The following is a 17266-nucleotide window of genomic DNA, read 5'->3' as shown; positions in this document are numbered from 1 at the left end:
AAAATAAAAAATAGGAATAAAGAATTATATATGCTTACATATATTAGTAAATTATCACTGACCGAAACTTTCATGAGTGAAACATGCAACATACTTTGTCCAGAGAGGCAACAAAGGGACAGCACAGGCCCACTCAAGGAGCGGGCTGCCCATACTCACAGCAAGTAGCCCGCAGTGACAGTCCAAGCGCGCACGAGCCCCTTCAGCCACTGCCTCGTGTGTCCCTGCTCCAGCAATGCTGGCAAGACGACCTGTAGCAGAAGCAGCTCAAGGGACAGTTCACTCACCGGAGCATCACTGGACGATGACAAATGCCATGATTAAAAATGTGAATTGTATTTCCATTTTAACTATATTAAATATTTACCAGAATTAAAATAAAGCATCCAATGAACTCAATGTCACTCTCTCTCAAAACTAGTGAAGGCTTCCTGCTGAACCGCCTAAGGCGCCCTCCCGCCACTAACCATGAAGAGCCAGGGCACTGTGTGGCGGGTGTCACTGGCAACTTTCCTTCCTCCCTGCACAGCTTCCAAGGCCCCTTGTCCTCCTCCGCCTCCTTGACCTGGAAACACCCTGCTCTGCACTCTCCTCCATCTGTGCTCACTCCGAGAGTGTAGCTCGGGAAAGCACCTGCCCAGCACGTTCAATCTCCACTACCACACACACACAGACAAAGTAGTAAATTTGAGGAAGCAATTCAATCTCCTCATTTGGGATCATGACTAATGGAAATCACTACAACAGCGAACATGGGAAGATTAGCTAAGATTAGGTTTCCAAATAACTTAAAGAACTAAACCAAGACAAGTTTTGCCATTTATAAGCCTTGTGATTTTTTTTTTCCCCAGTACCAGGGATTGAACTCAGGCCTTTGTGCTTGCCAGCCAAACACTTATTCTACTGAGTCATCTCCCCAGCCCCATACCCTAATTTTAATCCATAATTACATATATACTTTTGGCTTCATCCTTATGGTGTGCTTTTCAAAATAGAGATGTTATTAACACACTCTTAGAAAAAAGATAAAGCATTTAAATGTGAACAAATGTATTACTTTACAGAAAAACAGATTTCCGCTGGAAAATATACTTATGTGATCTAGATGCTTCCAACAGTTGTAGAAATGAATGTTAACTGTCTACTACAAACAGACTTTACTAACAAATTATCAAATGTATTTGCATGTTTGAACTATATTATACTTTTAGAACTGAGAAAAAAAATACATAAAATAGCTAACAATAAGTATTTGTCTGAAAGAGGAAAAAAAATGTTGAATGCAATCCTAGCAGTGACCAAGTGCTAGGCTACACCTTAGAGCTTACCTGTAGAGCATGACGTTGTAGGGAAGAAAATGAGGCAGCAGACTCTTGATTATCCGTACCGGGAGCCAAAGCATCAGGAGGACAATGGAGCCAAAGACAATCTGCACGCAGTGAGAAGCCAGATACAGCACCCTGTGACAGCCGGCAGCCCTCGGAGCTTCCTCGGCCTGCTCTCAGCGCAGGCCCACGCCACCCGTAGCCCGAGCGACCTCACCCTGCACATCACCCAGAGGCCACTCTTGGAAACTCATAGCCCAAAGGCGACTGCTCCCCTGACCAAAAAGATCTCCCTCTTATTTAGGTCATAAGGGCTAAAGGATAAGCACTGGGTGATGTACAGGACCAGAGTGTGCAAGAGCAGAGTCGCCTACAACTAAGTAAATCTCCTGTAGCCACAAAGACATCAACCAGGTAATGTCTGTAAGAGTTACCAAAAATCTTCAATGCAGATACAATACTGAATTTAGGATTTTATGTTGGAAAAACTTGGATTAATGACATTAATTCTTTCTCCACTACGGAAGAAATTTTGAGATGCAATAGAGTTTAATTTAAATATCAGTTAACAAATCTCAAAACAATGGAAAAATCTGCTTACCACTGACAAAATAAATCTTCGGAGATGCCTATAAATGGGCAAGTGGATCATTTCCTGCACTGGATTGAAATCTGGATCATTTAAATTCCTTAGAAACCATAAGACACCAGGTCGAAGTACCTGCAAATATATTTTAAAAATCATAAATATTCACCAATATCTTCAGGCTCTGTATATAAGCTAAAACAACAGAAAAATAGGCTCCTGAAAAAGTATTTTGCCATTTCAAGCCCAAGATAATTCATGTGGTTTTCATGGAAAAAGACATTTCTAAAAAAGCCTTTATGAAGACTATCTTGGGGAGGGCTGGCCAAACAGCTCAGTGGATTAAAGGGGGGGAGGGTTCGATTCCCGGGCCTGCAGTGATGGCCCCGCCCCCAGGGCCCACTGAAATGGCAACTGAGACTGGGCGTGGGTGTGTACCTGTAATCCCAGCACTTGGGAGGCTGTAAACAGGAGAATCACTAAGAGTCCAATCTAGTAGTGAGACCCTGAACACCCTGTAGATCCTGCCCTAAAACATGCGCGCGCGCACACACACAGACTATCCTGGGGGCTGGCCAGACAGCTCAGCGGACTAAAGCACCTCCTTAGGCAGAGCACAGTGGCCAGGGTTCAATCCCTAGCTTTCCGTGCTGGCCCCAGCCCCGGCCCCAGGGTGCAGTGAGAGGCCACTGAGACTGGGCATGGCGATGTGTACCTATAATCCCAGCGGTTGAGAGGCTAAAAACAGAGGAGAATCACTACGAGTCCAAGCTACAAGTCTGAACTATGTAGTGAGATCCTGTACACCCTGTACCAAATACATTTTAAAAAAAAACTATCCTGGTTTTGACAGTATTTGAGGTTTTTAATATTTTCACTGCCAAAAACATTCCCTTGGTCCAACAGGTCAAAAAAACTTAGATCAGAGCCAGCCAAACAGTTCAGCAGATCAAAGTGCCTGCTTAGGCAGACACAGCGGCCAGAGCTGGATTCCCAGGCTGGGTGCCGGCCCCACCCTGAAGGTGTGCTGAGATGGTGACTGAGACTGGGCAGGGTGGTGAACGCCTGCAATCCCAGTTCTGGGGAGGCTGAATAACAGGCGGATCACTGAGTCGGATCTGCGTAGTGAGACCCTGTAGACCCTGTACTAAAATACAAAAATAAAAAATAACCTAGGTCTAAGATGAAAATTAAAGTCATTACTCAATATCATTTTGCATGCCTTGGTGAAAGGATAATGTTGCAACTTATACACGCCCTAAAAGCAAAATCTAGCTTTGGTTTCACACCTCCCCAGAAGCGTTATCTTAATGAAGAAGCTCCACAGTATCTTCATTGTATTACCTGCATCTCTGGGTGAGGAGTAACGGGCGAGTATGGATACTAGTACTGCCAAGTCCACACCTAGGAGGCAGCCTATCCAAAGCAACAGACCCATCCAAGCCTTACTTCATCTTACAAGAGGCAGTTACAATGCATGATATCTGAGGTTCTAACTCCCAAGTGTGAGGGGTCTTATACCAAGAAAGCCCCATCACGTTAATAAAATTAAAGAAGCCAGGGAGATGGCTCAGTGGAATAAGCACTTCCCTGGCAAACGCAAGGACCTGAGTTCAATCCCCGGGTCTGCAAAAATAAAATACAATAAAATAAAGACTGTAAAACATTTTAGAGTTTACATATTATTGTTTTTAAAAACTCATCACTGGGCTGGGGATATAGCTCAGCAGCATAAACACCTGCCTGGCAAGTTTAAGGTCCTGAGAAAAAGAAAAGAAAAATTACTGAATTTGTTTAGTCTCAAATCATTTTTTTTTTTTTTTTTTTTTTTGTTATTGTTTTATGTATTTAGTATAGGGTCTACAGGGTTTCATTACACAGACTGGACTGGTAGCAATCCTCCTGTCTTCAGCCTCCCAAGCACTGGGATTACAGGAACGTATCACTATGCCCAGTCACCACACACTGGCACGGCATGCCAGGGATTGAACTCAGGTCCCTGAGTCTGCCTAAGCAGGTGTTTTAATCCACTGACCTATCTGGCTGGCCCTTTCACATCATTTTGAAGATAGGACGTGAGCTTATCCTGTGTGATTCAGAAAGTTTCGCGCCATATCTGTCTCTCTCCTCCGATCTTTCAAAGAGCAAAGCACAAAGGAGACCAGCCCTCAGCCTCTGGCTCTATGCTCATTTCTTGGAACTGCCAACCTGTTTCATAGGTAGGTAGGTGCCCAGGCTCAGCAGAGTAAACTGGCTTGTTTGATGACTTTTTCACAAGATTCGTGCTTTGGCTTCTATTACCCAGCATCCAGCAATCCGGCATAGTCTGGCACTGAATTTAAGACACGTTCCTTTTTCTTTTTTGAGACAAGTGTCTCCCTATGCAGTTCAGGCTGGCCTTGAGCCCACTTTGTAGCTCAGGCTGGTCTTGAGCTCCCAATAATCCTCCTGCCTCAGCCTCCCAAATGCTGAGATTACAGGTATGCACTAGTACCCCGGCTTACATCCTTATTAACTGTAAATACAATCTGCTTCATTTGCAAGTCAATAAGGACCAGATTCTGAAAATAGCATTAGGAAGGTTCCCATCTGACACATGAATTAGAATCATAAACACCCTCACTATAATTCTGTACTGAAGATGCCTCTTTCAAAACTGCTATACACATTCAGTTTTATAAAACCATGTATTTTGGGGTTATTTCCAGTATCACATTTCCTTTTCTTTTGGGGTGGGGCTGTGTACCAGGAATCAAACTCAGGACCTTTTGCTAGTCTGGCAGGCACTGTAGTCACAGCATACAAGATTGGAGGTTATTTTAAAAGATGGGACTGTGACATACCAAATAAAGCAAGTACTCATACTTTCTTCCTCAGCATAATCACATTTAACACTCATAACTTGGCAATTTTTGACATAAACAACTAAAACATTAAAGCAACCCAAATTTCACTATCAGTTATTTCTTCTCAAAATAGGAAATCCTCCCAGCCTCTGAGGCACAGTCAAACAAAAGTTCTTTTCCAACATGCACAGCAGCAGCATTTCCCACACGGCTTACCTCTCTGAGCAGCAGAATGAAGGAGGCAAAGTAGAACACATACACCATCCCCACCAGCCAGTGCAGAAACATGGTAGTGCCTGGAGCGGACTGAAAGCTCAGTTCTCGGTCTTTCAGAGTAGCATCAAACATTTCCTAGGCCAACACAGGTCAGATGATCAAGACCTGCACCAACTGCATTTATCTGCCAAATGCACATCTGCACCTCCCAAGAAGTGAGCAAATCATTGCGGAACAAGGTATGATGTTCTAGGACCGCAATTCTCTCAATGCTGTTTCAGTGTTACAGAACTGCATGACATAAGACCAGATACTATCTCAAAGAGGAATACTATATTTTCAATTTTTCAAACAAAGAATGATAAACCATTTGGGGAATAAAAACTTTACCAACACTATTTTATAATACAAGGACCACTGTGACTAAAGATCTGACTTTGTTGGTTAGGATAATGAATTTTCAACTTACCAGGGAGCAGATGTCCAACCACCAGCCACAGATGAGAGGGAACACTCCAATTTCCACCACCACTAGCAAGGAGACCTTAAGTAAAAGTAGAGGGTCAATATCACCCAAATGTAGGAGACACTCTTTCTAGTTTTAATGTATAGTAGGAATTACCTTAACAACAATATAGCAGACTCCCAGTAAGCGACGAGACCTGTGAAATTTAACAAGAGTTGCCAGGCCCTATAGCATCTGGTTAAGGAAAAGGTAAACATTTAAGGCTGCAGTGAAGAGCTAACTACTTAGATTACACTTCTTGTACAAACTTTATTTCACATTTTGTCTATACTCAGCCATAAGAGGAAACGGAGAAAGAAAATAATTTAGTTATTAATGAGAACCACACTATGGAATGAATATAGTATACCCAAGATGACTCATTGAAGGATACATGACAAATTATCAGTGTTATTGCTAAAAGTATATACCCAACTATGGTTGTGATTAAGCCTTCAAAATGAGATGCTTGGACCTAAAAAATAAAATATAACAAAACAAAAATTAACTTTCCTACATGGCATATACCCTAGTTTTATGACTATGCTAACCAACCCTAATGACTGACCTTGAATCATCCAGGCAACATAAAATTAGGTAATACAAAATTAGATGACATCTCTGCAAAACTTGACTATTCTATATGCAGACTGCATTTGTCAATGAGGGATGAAGAAAAATTAAAGAACAACTCTCCCCAAGGCGTCAAAGTAGCAGTAGAGTGAATGAAATTTGATAACTGGAGCACTTTAACCCAGTCAGCCTGCTAGCCCTGCCCTACGGCACACTGCCCCAGCACCCCACCAACGTGAACGCGCGAGCTACCTCGTTCCTCCCATGAGAAGTACATACGTGCATCACTCCTACACTCCAAATCACTTCCATTGACTTATGAAGAATAAGACTTTGGAAAAGACAAACACTGCCACCTATAACTCTTTCGGTTCCTGAGTTTCAGAGAACAAGTGGCAATTATTTATCAAAGCATTTATGTGAACCTTTTAAGTTCTTGCTTGCAACTAACAAGAATCAAAAGGGCTCTGTTAGTAGCAGAACGTTTCTGAACATGCTCTCAGGATTCAGAGGAACAAAGTAAACAGGAGGCAGACAGCCTTCTAGAAGGAAGACCTAATCCTTCCAGAGCCCCAGAAAGGATTAGTAGTGCATACAATATCCACCTCTAGAAAAGGATGATAAAATATCAACACTTAAGCAAATTCTGTTTAAAAACATGTATCCTATCATTGTAAGACAATGTATTCTTTTTCTTAAAAATCATCAATATATTGGGTCAGGGAGATGGCTCAGTGGAATAAGCACTTCCCTGGCAAGCGCAAGGGTCTGAGTTCGATCCCCGGTTCCGCCAAAAAAATAAAAATAAATAAAAAATAAAAATAAAAATCATCAATATATTGTTCCTTTTCTAAATTTACTAAGGGTCACCTGGAAAAAGGGACAGAAGGAAACATGCAAGTTTGTAAAGTAGGTGGGAAATCAGCTGGTGAGAAACTCCTTCAGGCTGTCTCAGGCCCACCCAGTGAGAAAAGAGAGCATTATGGGGCTTCCCAGCACACCTTTGTTAGCTGTGACCTGTTTCACTTTAGCAATTGTGAACTTCAGGAAAAAAAGAACAAGATCACACAGCTAACTGTCCCTTTGCAGAGCCTGAGAAATAAAGTAACTCTGAATATTACGACTTATTCAGAAAGTATCAACTTTGAGTAATTAAGGAAAATAAGTTTGTAAAAGTATTATACTCACATGTTCTTCAAATCCCAAACCAACAAGGGAGAAATGACCAATGTGGTAGGGGCAAAACGCTAAAAGGGAGGGGGGGGGGAAATCAATGAGAACTGCAACATCGAAACAATGAACAGCCCCTGCACGACTGACCGACCGACCGACCAACGTCCCACAAAAAGGAACCAGGGCTTGTTTAGAAATATAAGATTCAAAACTGGGCCAAAAATGTGCTACACCTGGCACATTTTCTCTAACCTCAGAATAATAAAGCTATATATAACCCTAACAGGTCTATGTCAAGAGGACATGAAGGGAAGACGACACAAGGGCTGGGGACACAGCTACCCGTAGAGCACCTGCCTTGCATGCACACGGCCCACGTTGGGTCTGAAGTGAGCCGGAAAGGAGGGTGTGTGTGTGTGTGTGTGTGTGTGTGTGTGTGTGTGTGATCTGAGCATCACAAGAAACTAATGATGAAAACTACAAGCATCACACCGAACACATACGAACCTCAAAACAGAAAAACTTTCTGCTCAAAAACAGAAAGTCTCAAATAACCGGAAAAGAAAAACACAGCAACATTACAGGAAACATTTTTATGTCTTAGAAGTAATTATACAGCAACGGAATGCATCAATTTCTTATTCTGAAAACTGACAAAGGAAAAACACTGAGCACCTGTCTGCCTTCTCCTGAGCAAAGAAAATTCTTCTTTCAAGAAAAGCCAGCCAATAAACATAAAACGTGACCGACTGTGCGGTCGTAATTTCTCAACACCTAGTACATGAGCCAGGCAAGGATCACTGAGGGGCACTAAAGTCATGAGTGAAAGAATGGAGGCCACTGTAATTTGCATGGTACTATAGCAGCACCCCACAGATTATTTTTTTTCTTTCTTCTTTTCTTTTAAAAATGGTACTGGGGATTGAACTTGGGACCCTGCACAACTTTCTCATGGTAAAAGGAGAAAAAACCTAGGAAGAAGGGTTTAGGCTGGTTCACTGATAAAAAAGGATGAGCCAACATCACACACTTTCTGTCACATCTGTGTCAAAATGTGAAGTGACAAATGTGTCACAAATAAATTGAACTTGGGATCTAACTGAGCCCTTCAATACAATGACCTTCAGAGATACAGGAAGAGGATGGCAGACACCCAGGAGGCGGATGGGTGGATAGACTATCAAGTGGGACATGTGACCTAACTCATTAATTAATTAATGGCAAAATGGGTGCAGCATAGGGGCAAAGTGAGTATTCCAGACTAAAACTAATGTAAGACTTATTTTAAAAATGTGTGGGGGCCAGGGAGTTGGCTCAGTAGAATAAGTGCTTCCCTGGCAGGCACAAGGGCCTGAGTTCAATCCCTGGTTCCACCAAAAAAAGAAAAAAAAAGAATAAATAAATAAATAAATAAATGTGTGGACTGAAAAAGAAAAAAAAGGTGTGGACTAAATAAATAAATGATGATGACGACGACAATGTGGACCTTATTTGGGTCTTCATCCAGACCAAGCAACCGTAAAATGTCATGTAAAGGGAAGACTTAGGGACTTTAAATATAATTCTGATAATTTAAATAAACTCTGATAATTTTGTAAGATGTAAAAATGGCACTATAATTTAGAAAATTTTTTAAGTCACCTTAAATTTTTCACAAAAAGAATTTTTATAATCTTTTCCTCAAGTCTTTCATATCAGCCTTTCTTAAGTTTTACTGTTAACACAATTTAATTTTTATATTAAAATTGATTGATTTTATAGAAATTATAAGGGGAGTGGGGGACTCAATCATTAAGACAAAAACCACAGTGAATCTACTAGGACTGGCCCACAAACCAGCACTGTATGTTTCTTAATATTCCTGGCTTACAAATAGAACAAAAGTCTAAAACACAGCACCTAGAAAACCAAACTTCTATCATAACATCATAAAAAATAAAATTATAAAAACTTACCAAAAACAAGAATGAACAATGTATTTAAAGACACCACCCAGAAGACATGCTCCTAAAGACAAAGGTCATTATTAATAAAACATAGCTCATACTCAACATATTTGACTACTCATTTTATTTAACGATAGCTTAGGTATTAAAAATAGCTCAAACTGTCATTTTCTCTCCATGAGCAATCTATTTGGTATGCTTCTAAGAAGCTATTCCTATTCTCATTCCTTTTTCACAAAACACTTTCCTACTCTTAACCTCTGTTATTCCTTAGACTTCAACTCTGGAGAACAGGAACTCAGCGGATCTGACATGTAGCAGGCTGGAGGTTATTTTTCTGCTGTATCTCCTTGGAGGTTCCACCAAGATCTTCAGAAACAAGTACAAGTTTGCTTTTGTTTCACTACATCCCTAAGTATTTCAACTGGACTCTTGATTGTGACACATTTAGGTAACTGAAATTGTCATCCTGTTTCTCAGCCATTCATAGCGTCTCTTTTTATTAAAATGGTGATAGATTTGAGAGGATGGGGAAGTTAAGATGTTTTTCTGTTTTTTTGATAGGATATTTTTTCAGGTGGGGTCTTACATCCCTGTTTTTATTCAGACTTACTAGTTCCTGAATTTATTTGTATTCCTTTGCTTGACTTGTTTGATGGCTACAAGATGGCTTATCTTATTTTAGACAGTAGTGCTGGGGAAAGGTAATGCTGGACTCTCCTAGTAGACTTCAACACTAACCAAAAATGTGAATTTGTAAAATGGACTTATCTAGGAAATACAATCTTTATTTGTCCCTTACAGAATTCTAGGTAACAGTGGTTACTCTGCCAGCTAGTGAACTGTTCTTAGAACACATGCCACTCTTGAAGCAGGGGACAGGTTTCCCCCGTGCCCTCTGGTCAGTCCTCACTGAAGCCAGCTGGATTCCTTTCTCGAGAAGATTTCTGGCTGTGTGGAACCAGTCAAAGTTAGGCCAACGAAGGGGGGAGAGTGGGGGCAACTCCCCAGTAGAAGCTGGGTCCCAACAGCCAGACTAGGAACTAGCAGAGAAATCTCCACTCCTCTATCATTCCACCTGCAGTCCTCAGTGATGTGAGAGGTACAACTCAGTGATCTGTCATCCTCCATCTCAGAGCAACCGAAGATGACACTGTCAGAACACTCTCATAAATCTCCATGGAGAGCTGAGCTCCAGATTTGGGCTGCACTCTCTCTGGCTAGTAAGACACACTGGTCTTCAGACATGCCTTGACATATTTATTCATGGAGAGACCTGTGAGAACAGCAACCCTAGAGTTTCGCTAGAATGAAGGCGTATGTGGAGAGAACTGCCCCCACGCCCTAGCTTTTCTTTTCATTCCAACTCTCTGGTGTTAGTTTTGGAACTCCTTAGCTTACTGACCAACTGCTTTTAACATGGGAGAACAGCTATCAGAGGACAGATTTATACTTTTTTTTTTTTTTTTAGGATGGGTGGGGAGATTCTTTTTTTTCAAGAAGAATCTAATGTATTTTATTTTATTTTTTTAAGATTTTATTTTATTGAGAAACAAATAGCGATGAGACCGTTTCAAAACTGATTAATAGGACATTTTCAGTAATTAACACATTGTACATTGTTATCTTCTCAGTGGTTATCCACAGTACAAGATACAGACAGGATATCCTGTCCAAGCACTATTAGTACAAACCTTTCTCATTAAGGAAAAGTAGGTGTATATCTATCCTAACTACTCTGGGGCCAGGGAGATGACTCAGTAGGATAAGCGCTGGACTGGCAAACGCAAGGATCTCAGTTCAATCCCCGGTTCCGGAAAAAAAAAAAAAGATGTGCCTAACTATTCTGTATCTACAGATAAAGAATGGTCCTTCCTTTCTAACTCTTTTGTTTGGTCCTGTCAGAGATGGGTATTCCACTGGCATCTAAATACTATAGGTGCGTGAATTCAGCAAAACCATCCAACACAGTCCAGCAGTCCACAATATATACTTGTGCCTTATATACTAATAACTAAGGGTAAAAAAAGTTTTAGCCTTTTTCTTGTCAAATGAGAGAAGAAAATCAGCAAATTCTAAATTCTTCTAACATGTACTTTGTGACTGCTAGACAATGGGTACAGACTTTACTCTGTGAGTTTAAGTATATTACAGTTTGCCTTAAAATATAAAAAAATGACTAACAAAATGCTTCAATTTTTTCAGCTTCCTTGCCTAAAAAGCACCCAAACTTTCCCTCTCTCCAAGATTTTATCTTCTATACCTCAACATCTAATTAATTATTTTTTAAAATGTCTTGCTGTCAACTTCCTCCACCGAAAAAGACCTGACCAAAGCCTCTTCCGTGACCCTCCTGACCCAGGTACATGTTCTGTGTTGCTGAGCCTTTAACACACACCTCTCAACTTCTCGATTCGCATTTTCATTTCTCTCTACTGAATTAAAAAGGATCTTTGAGAACAGGACCCTGTTTTATTCACTCTCAACCACCCAGTAGGTATACCAAATAGCAGTACTAAGTATATATTAAATATGAAGGAATGAAGTCATTCTGCAAATGGTCTTTCCAATCTGAATAAATTTTGGGCAAAAAACACAGCCTCAACAACTTCTGTAGTTCACTTATGAAACACACAAATCCCTTGGTTTACAAACCTCAGCAGTCTCTCAAATACAAAGGGATTAAAATAAGTATGTCACCTAACAATACCTTTTCTGCCCACTTATCAAACCTTAACTAGAAACTCAATGATACCACATTCCCACTCAACTGTGCTTAACAGACACACATACCACACACAAAGTCCTCAACTGCTAACTCCAACATCCTCTCGGGCACCCACAAGCACCTAGCCCCTGAAGAGTCCATCACTGCGGACAGCGAAAAAGACAGACGGAAATTATCGGGGTCTGTGTCAGGCCTCCAGATCAACCCCCATCTCATCCTTCGTCTGGGCTTCCTATTACACTAATGCTTCAGTCAGTGGGAGTTGTGTACTCCTAAGTTCCTTTAAAAAGCCCAAACAGCAACAATTTTGTATTACACAGCATGAAAATACCATTCCTCCTTTAAAAAACAAGTTCTTCAAGTTGTGATCCTTATTAATAAGGCACAGTTCCTGGGTCAAGAAGGGTGGGAGAGTACCCAGAAATCTAAGATCAGACTGCAGCTCTTACTGTGAAGATCACGAAGCCGCTCTGCTTACAACATGACAGCTTTTAAGACTAAATTATAAAAATCAAATTATTTTAACTACCACTAATGTTGAGCTTCATTTTCTTTGTACAGGGTTGCACTGTGCAGATCGGACTCATAGGGATCCTCCTGCTTTCAGCATCCCTAGTGATGGAATTATAGGCATGTGGCACCACACCCAACTCAGCGTGCCTGGGGATGGGGCTGGCATGACATACGGCACCAGGGATTGGACCCCAGTTCCTGAGTGTGCCTAAGCAGGCACTTAGTCCACTGAGCTATCTCACTGGCCCTGGGCTTCATTAAAAAAAAAAAAATTCTTCCAGTATTTTCAACATAGAAAATACATTTCCTTCACATATGAAGTATTTAAAAGCAGGGATATATTGACATTTAGCATAAAAAGGAAACACTGTAAATCTGACATTACTGAGTAAGAAAACTACTTCCCAGCAATTATTAAAATAACTAGTTTTCCCTGCTAGGGTGTCTGCACTGGCTGCAATTCTGCCCGTTTCTATCCCTTCCCCCAAATCAAGCCCTCATTCTGGTCCCCAGCGCTGCCAATGGGAGTAGCTGGGAATAGGATTTGGGGTTTGGGTAGCCCTGGGGCCTGCCCCATGGAGAACTCCTCAGACCAGTCATTTCAGGTATTAGGAAGGTAGAGCTAGGCGTCACCCACTCATGGAGCCTGACTCCCAACTGAAGTGCGTAAGATTGAGCTTCATCTGCAAGGCCAGCAGCTTGGTCAACACCCTCCAGGCTGTAGAGGAGGTGCTGATGCATCGTGGGTGTAGCAGGCTGCGGGCGAGTGGGACCACAGTTTGGGGTATGCAGTGGGCCATGCAGAATATTTCAGTGGTCACGGTCCTGACCCACTTAATATTAGTAGTAACTCCAGTGGTGGGATAACTGAAATCAAGACCCTGTTCACACTTTTTAAATGACGGGGGGGGGGGGGGATTACTGTGGGGTGTGGGACTGTCCCTGGTAGTCATAGGACTTTGCTAGTCCCAACTGGTGTGTAGGTAAAATCCTAACTGCCACCCAGGAGGACTGGGCTGATATCCACGGCACCAATAATACTCTCAGCAAGGCCCTTTCAAGGATGGCTGTGTGGACAAACTCCTTCACTAATCCCTAGAATCTACAAAATTGGCATTGTCAGCTGGTAGGAGCTGGAGCCAGCAGACCGACCGTTGCCTGGCATGCTGTGCTTTACTACACTTTCTAAATGTTCATTAAAAAGGTATGCTGAATTGAAAAGAATAATTAGGTTTACTTACAAGAAAAACTAGTGATCCATCAAGTCCTAGCATCTAAAAATAAATAACAAGAGGCATTAGTACAAGATGCAACATGAGCTACTTTTACAAAAAAGGTCTGCTTTCCTTTCAGTGTCTGATGTTTCATCTTTGTTGTTGGAAATTCAACACAAGGCCTTCTGCACACCAGGGAAGCATTCTACCACTGAGCTACACACACCCTCAGCTCATCTCTACCACAGTTCTAATCCACTACTATTACTGTCAAAGTCTAAACTAATTTCTGTTCATGGGAGCTTTATGTTTTGGGTCTCCTTTTGTGTGTGTGTGTGTGTGTGTGCGTGCGCACGCACATTTTTTGAGACAGGGTCTTGCTATGCTGTTCAGGCTAGTCTTGAACTCAACACAATCGATCCTCTTGTCCCACCATGTCCAGCAAGATCTCTTTTTTGAAACTGGGCCTCATTATGTTGCCAGGCTTGCCTCAAACTCACGACTCTCCTGCCTCAGCCTGGGAATACAGGCATGCGTCATAACCGCCTTCCAGCCTCTTTTTATTCCTAAGTGATTATACAATCTTAATGAATTTCACATTAGGTTCAATTATTTTTTCCCTGGTATTGGGGATCAAACTCAGGACCTTGTGCTTGCTAGGCAGGTACTTATGCTGCTAAGCTATTTCCCCAGCCCAGTTTCAATTCTTACATTTTCAAGTAAAACACTGCTTAAATGAAACAAGGTTTGTATTAAAGGTCAGAAAACAGAAAAATAGCCATCAGTATCATTTTTAAAATCATAAACAGGACATATAATTTTCTGTAGAAATTAAATTCTGAGACTGGGGATATAGCTCAGCAGCACAACACCTGGCTGGCAAGCACAAGCCTAAATTCAATTCCTGGAATACTTTTTTTTTTTTTTTTGCGGTACCAGGGTTTGAACTCAGGACCTTGTGCTAACTATTTTCATCAGATGTAACTAATAAAAGTAATGTATACAATTAAAGATGCCCAATCTTAAATTCAGGACACTCACTCGTTCCCATGTAAGCTCTTCTGCAGCTCGGTCCCATTCCAAAGCATTCCAGTTCATGTCATCTGGAGACGTAATTTCATGTTAAAGATTACTAATGGAACTAAAATATAATGATGAAGTGTAGTCTACTTGAATAATGGACCGTTGAGAAGCTAAGCCATATTTAGAATTTTCCCACTGGTTAGGCAATAAACACTACAGATAAGTACATACCTATAAACAAAATACATAAAGTATAGTGATGTTGAACTGCAGTGAGCACTAGAAAGCAAAAAGTATGTGATGGAGAGGAATTCAACAGCTCTGGGTCAGACATTAATCTGGTGGATTTAAGAAGACAGAAATTAGTCCTAGAACTTTCTGAGCGATGAGGCAGTGGAAGATAAAGTATGAAAGGCAGCTAGAGACTGCATCATGTAAGGAACTTGGCCTTTGGGTTTCATTTTATTTTTTAATAAAGTAGAAAAATCACTGAAAACTTTCAAAGCATGAACCGTGTGAAGCAAGAATGCAACAAAAACAACATTACAACAAGCAACGATGATGACCTGGCAGGAGGATGGCAGCAGCCGGTAGGGCTCAGGGGCTGGGCTGCTTCCCTTGGAGGTGCGCTATGCCCATTACACTGCCTGTTCCTTTTAATCTTTCGGGTCTCAACTCAAACACCTCTTATGCTGAGCTTCCCAGAAAGTCTAATTTAAAATTCTGTCACCTTCAGAGCAAGCTATACAACATGCCCAAATGGGTATGTCCTGCTTCTTCCCTAGCCCAGAAAGCCCATGAAGGCGGGACCTGGTATGCTGCCTATAGTGACATACTGAGTGTGTCAGGCAGGGCATGCATGCTCACAAAGTGTCAAGTGGACCCAGGGACAATGCAGCTCTCCACAGGTAAACTACGGTAGCAGGAAGGAGAGAAGATGGCGCCTCTGAGAGCCAACTGTCAGATCCCACCTTGGATGTTACCTTACATTCTACAATTTACACAGCTAGAAAGTTAAAAACTGGTTTCTGTAGGTGGCACCTTGCTGCCCATAGATCTCAAGAATGCCTTTTCAGCTGTAAAAATTGAACTAACTCAACAGAGACATAAAGATAAAAGCAAGTAAGGTAAATCTGTACCTAACTCTTTAAAAAAAAAAAAAAAAAAAAAGATATATTCCAACTTAATTTCTTCCACTCATTCTATAAAATGGAGTAAAGGGTAAGACCCAAAATGTTCTTGCTTCATAGAAAAATAATATATATATATATATACCTATATCCATAAAAGGCAGTTTGCAAAAGTAAGGTAAAAATACCTACAGAATGTTTTGGGGGGTACTGCGGATCTGGCACTGTGCTTGCCAGGGAGGTGCTTATGCCACTCAGCTATCTCCCCGGCCCTTTACAGAACTTTTAAACCCTAAAATTTGAGAAGGCTAATAGTCCTTTTATCTTCAGTGCAGCTGCATGCGGACTCAGAGTCTAGAAAGCAGCAGCTCTCACCCTGGGCACCATTATTAGCATCCGCCGCATCCTCCACGCCAGCGTCATCGTCCTCCTCGTTGTCCTCCTCCTCCTCCTCCTCCGCCTGCTCATCCTGCACGGCCGGGTTCTCCCCCACCACTGCATCCTCAGCAGGGGGGTCCGCAGGCTGTTCGGCAGCAGCATTTTCTACACCATTTCCTCCTACTGGAGCCTGAAACGACAGAAGAGCCAGGAATTTAGCTCACTTGTCACACTATTTCCAAATCATACTCACCACGCTAGGGGAAAAAAAGACAGTGAACACAAATTCAACTAAGATCCAGAAATAGGCATCTTTCAGAGTTATCTCTTCTTCAAAGTCATTTTCTCAAAACATACTTGATTTGGTTATCAACTTGGTATACAAAAGCCTAGTTTTGCAGAGCAAAAAGAAAACCCATGAGCTGAGAAAGCAGCCAACTGTCCTTCTGACAAAGGCCTTCTATCTAGAATATATAAAGAATTAAGAGGGCCGGCAAGGTAGCTCAGTGGTCTTAGAGCGCCTGCTCAGGTAAGGTTAGGCAAACACAAAGGGACCACAGTTTGATCCCTAGCACAAGCCATGGGAGCCCCGCCACCAGGGCACCAGGGTGGGCTAAACCGGCCACACAGACACCCCCCCCCCAAAAAAAAAGAAATCAGGAAAAAAAGAAACCAGGTCTCCAAAATTCAAAAACCCAATCCAAAATGGGCATCCGAGATGAGTATATACTTCTCAAATGAAGAAACACAAATGGAAAATAAATATGGAAAAAAAAAATGCTCAACATCATTGGTCATTCAAGAAACGCAAATTAAAACAACACTGAGACTCCACTGTACTCCAGAAAGAATGGCCATCATCAAGAAGTCAACAAATAACAAGAGCTGAAGGGATACGGGGATAAAGAACCCTTCTCTGCTACTGGTAGAAGTCAGTATGGAGATTCAAAAAACCAGGATTAGGGGGCCTGCCAGTTAGCTCAGCTGTTGAAGCGCCTGCTCATGCAAACACAGTCAGACGCAGGATACCGCAGTTTGATCCCCAGCTCCACCTGACTGATCAGACCCGTCCTTAAGGCAGCCTGAGCCAGCCCCCCTGAAAAAAAATCC

At 41.7% G+C, this 17266-nt stretch overlaps 1 protein-coding gene across 1 annotated transcript in view; it reads right to left on the bottom strand.

Annotated features, from left to right (window-relative positions):
* The window catches only part of March6 (membrane associated ring-CH-type finger 6), a 92811-nt gene that overhangs the window by 20520 nt on the left and 55025 nt on the right, over nt 1-17266 (bottom strand). The window contains exons 8-19 of the mRNA XM_023704756.1: nt 16154-16346; nt 14667-14728; nt 13653-13685; nt 9180-9231; nt 7240-7298; nt 5873-5953; nt 5596-5664; nt 5443-5517; nt 4974-5108; nt 1927-2046; nt 1329-1429; nt 160-297 (exon numbers count right to left, since the gene is read on the bottom strand). Coding sequence (XP_023560524.1) covers nt 160-297; nt 1329-1429; nt 1927-2046; nt 4974-5108; nt 5443-5517; nt 5596-5664; nt 5873-5953; nt 7240-7298; nt 9180-9231; nt 13653-13685; nt 14667-14728; nt 16154-16346 — 1118 coding nt within the window. The remainder of the gene's footprint in view (nt 1-159; nt 298-1328; nt 1430-1926; nt 2047-4973; nt 5109-5442; nt 5518-5595; nt 5665-5872; nt 5954-7239; nt 7299-9179; nt 9232-13652; nt 13686-14666; nt 14729-16153; nt 16347-17266) is intronic.

The sequence above is a fragment of the Octodon degus genome, unplaced genomic scaffold (assembly GCF_000260255.1).
Source record: "Octodon degus isolate 3935 unplaced genomic scaffold, OctDeg1.0 scaffold00008, whole genome shotgun sequence".
NCBI lineage: Eukaryota > Metazoa > Chordata > Mammalia > Rodentia > Octodontidae > Octodon > Octodon degus.
Note: the sequence above shows the minus strand (reverse complement) of the source record. Positions and strands in the feature narration are given on the sequence as shown.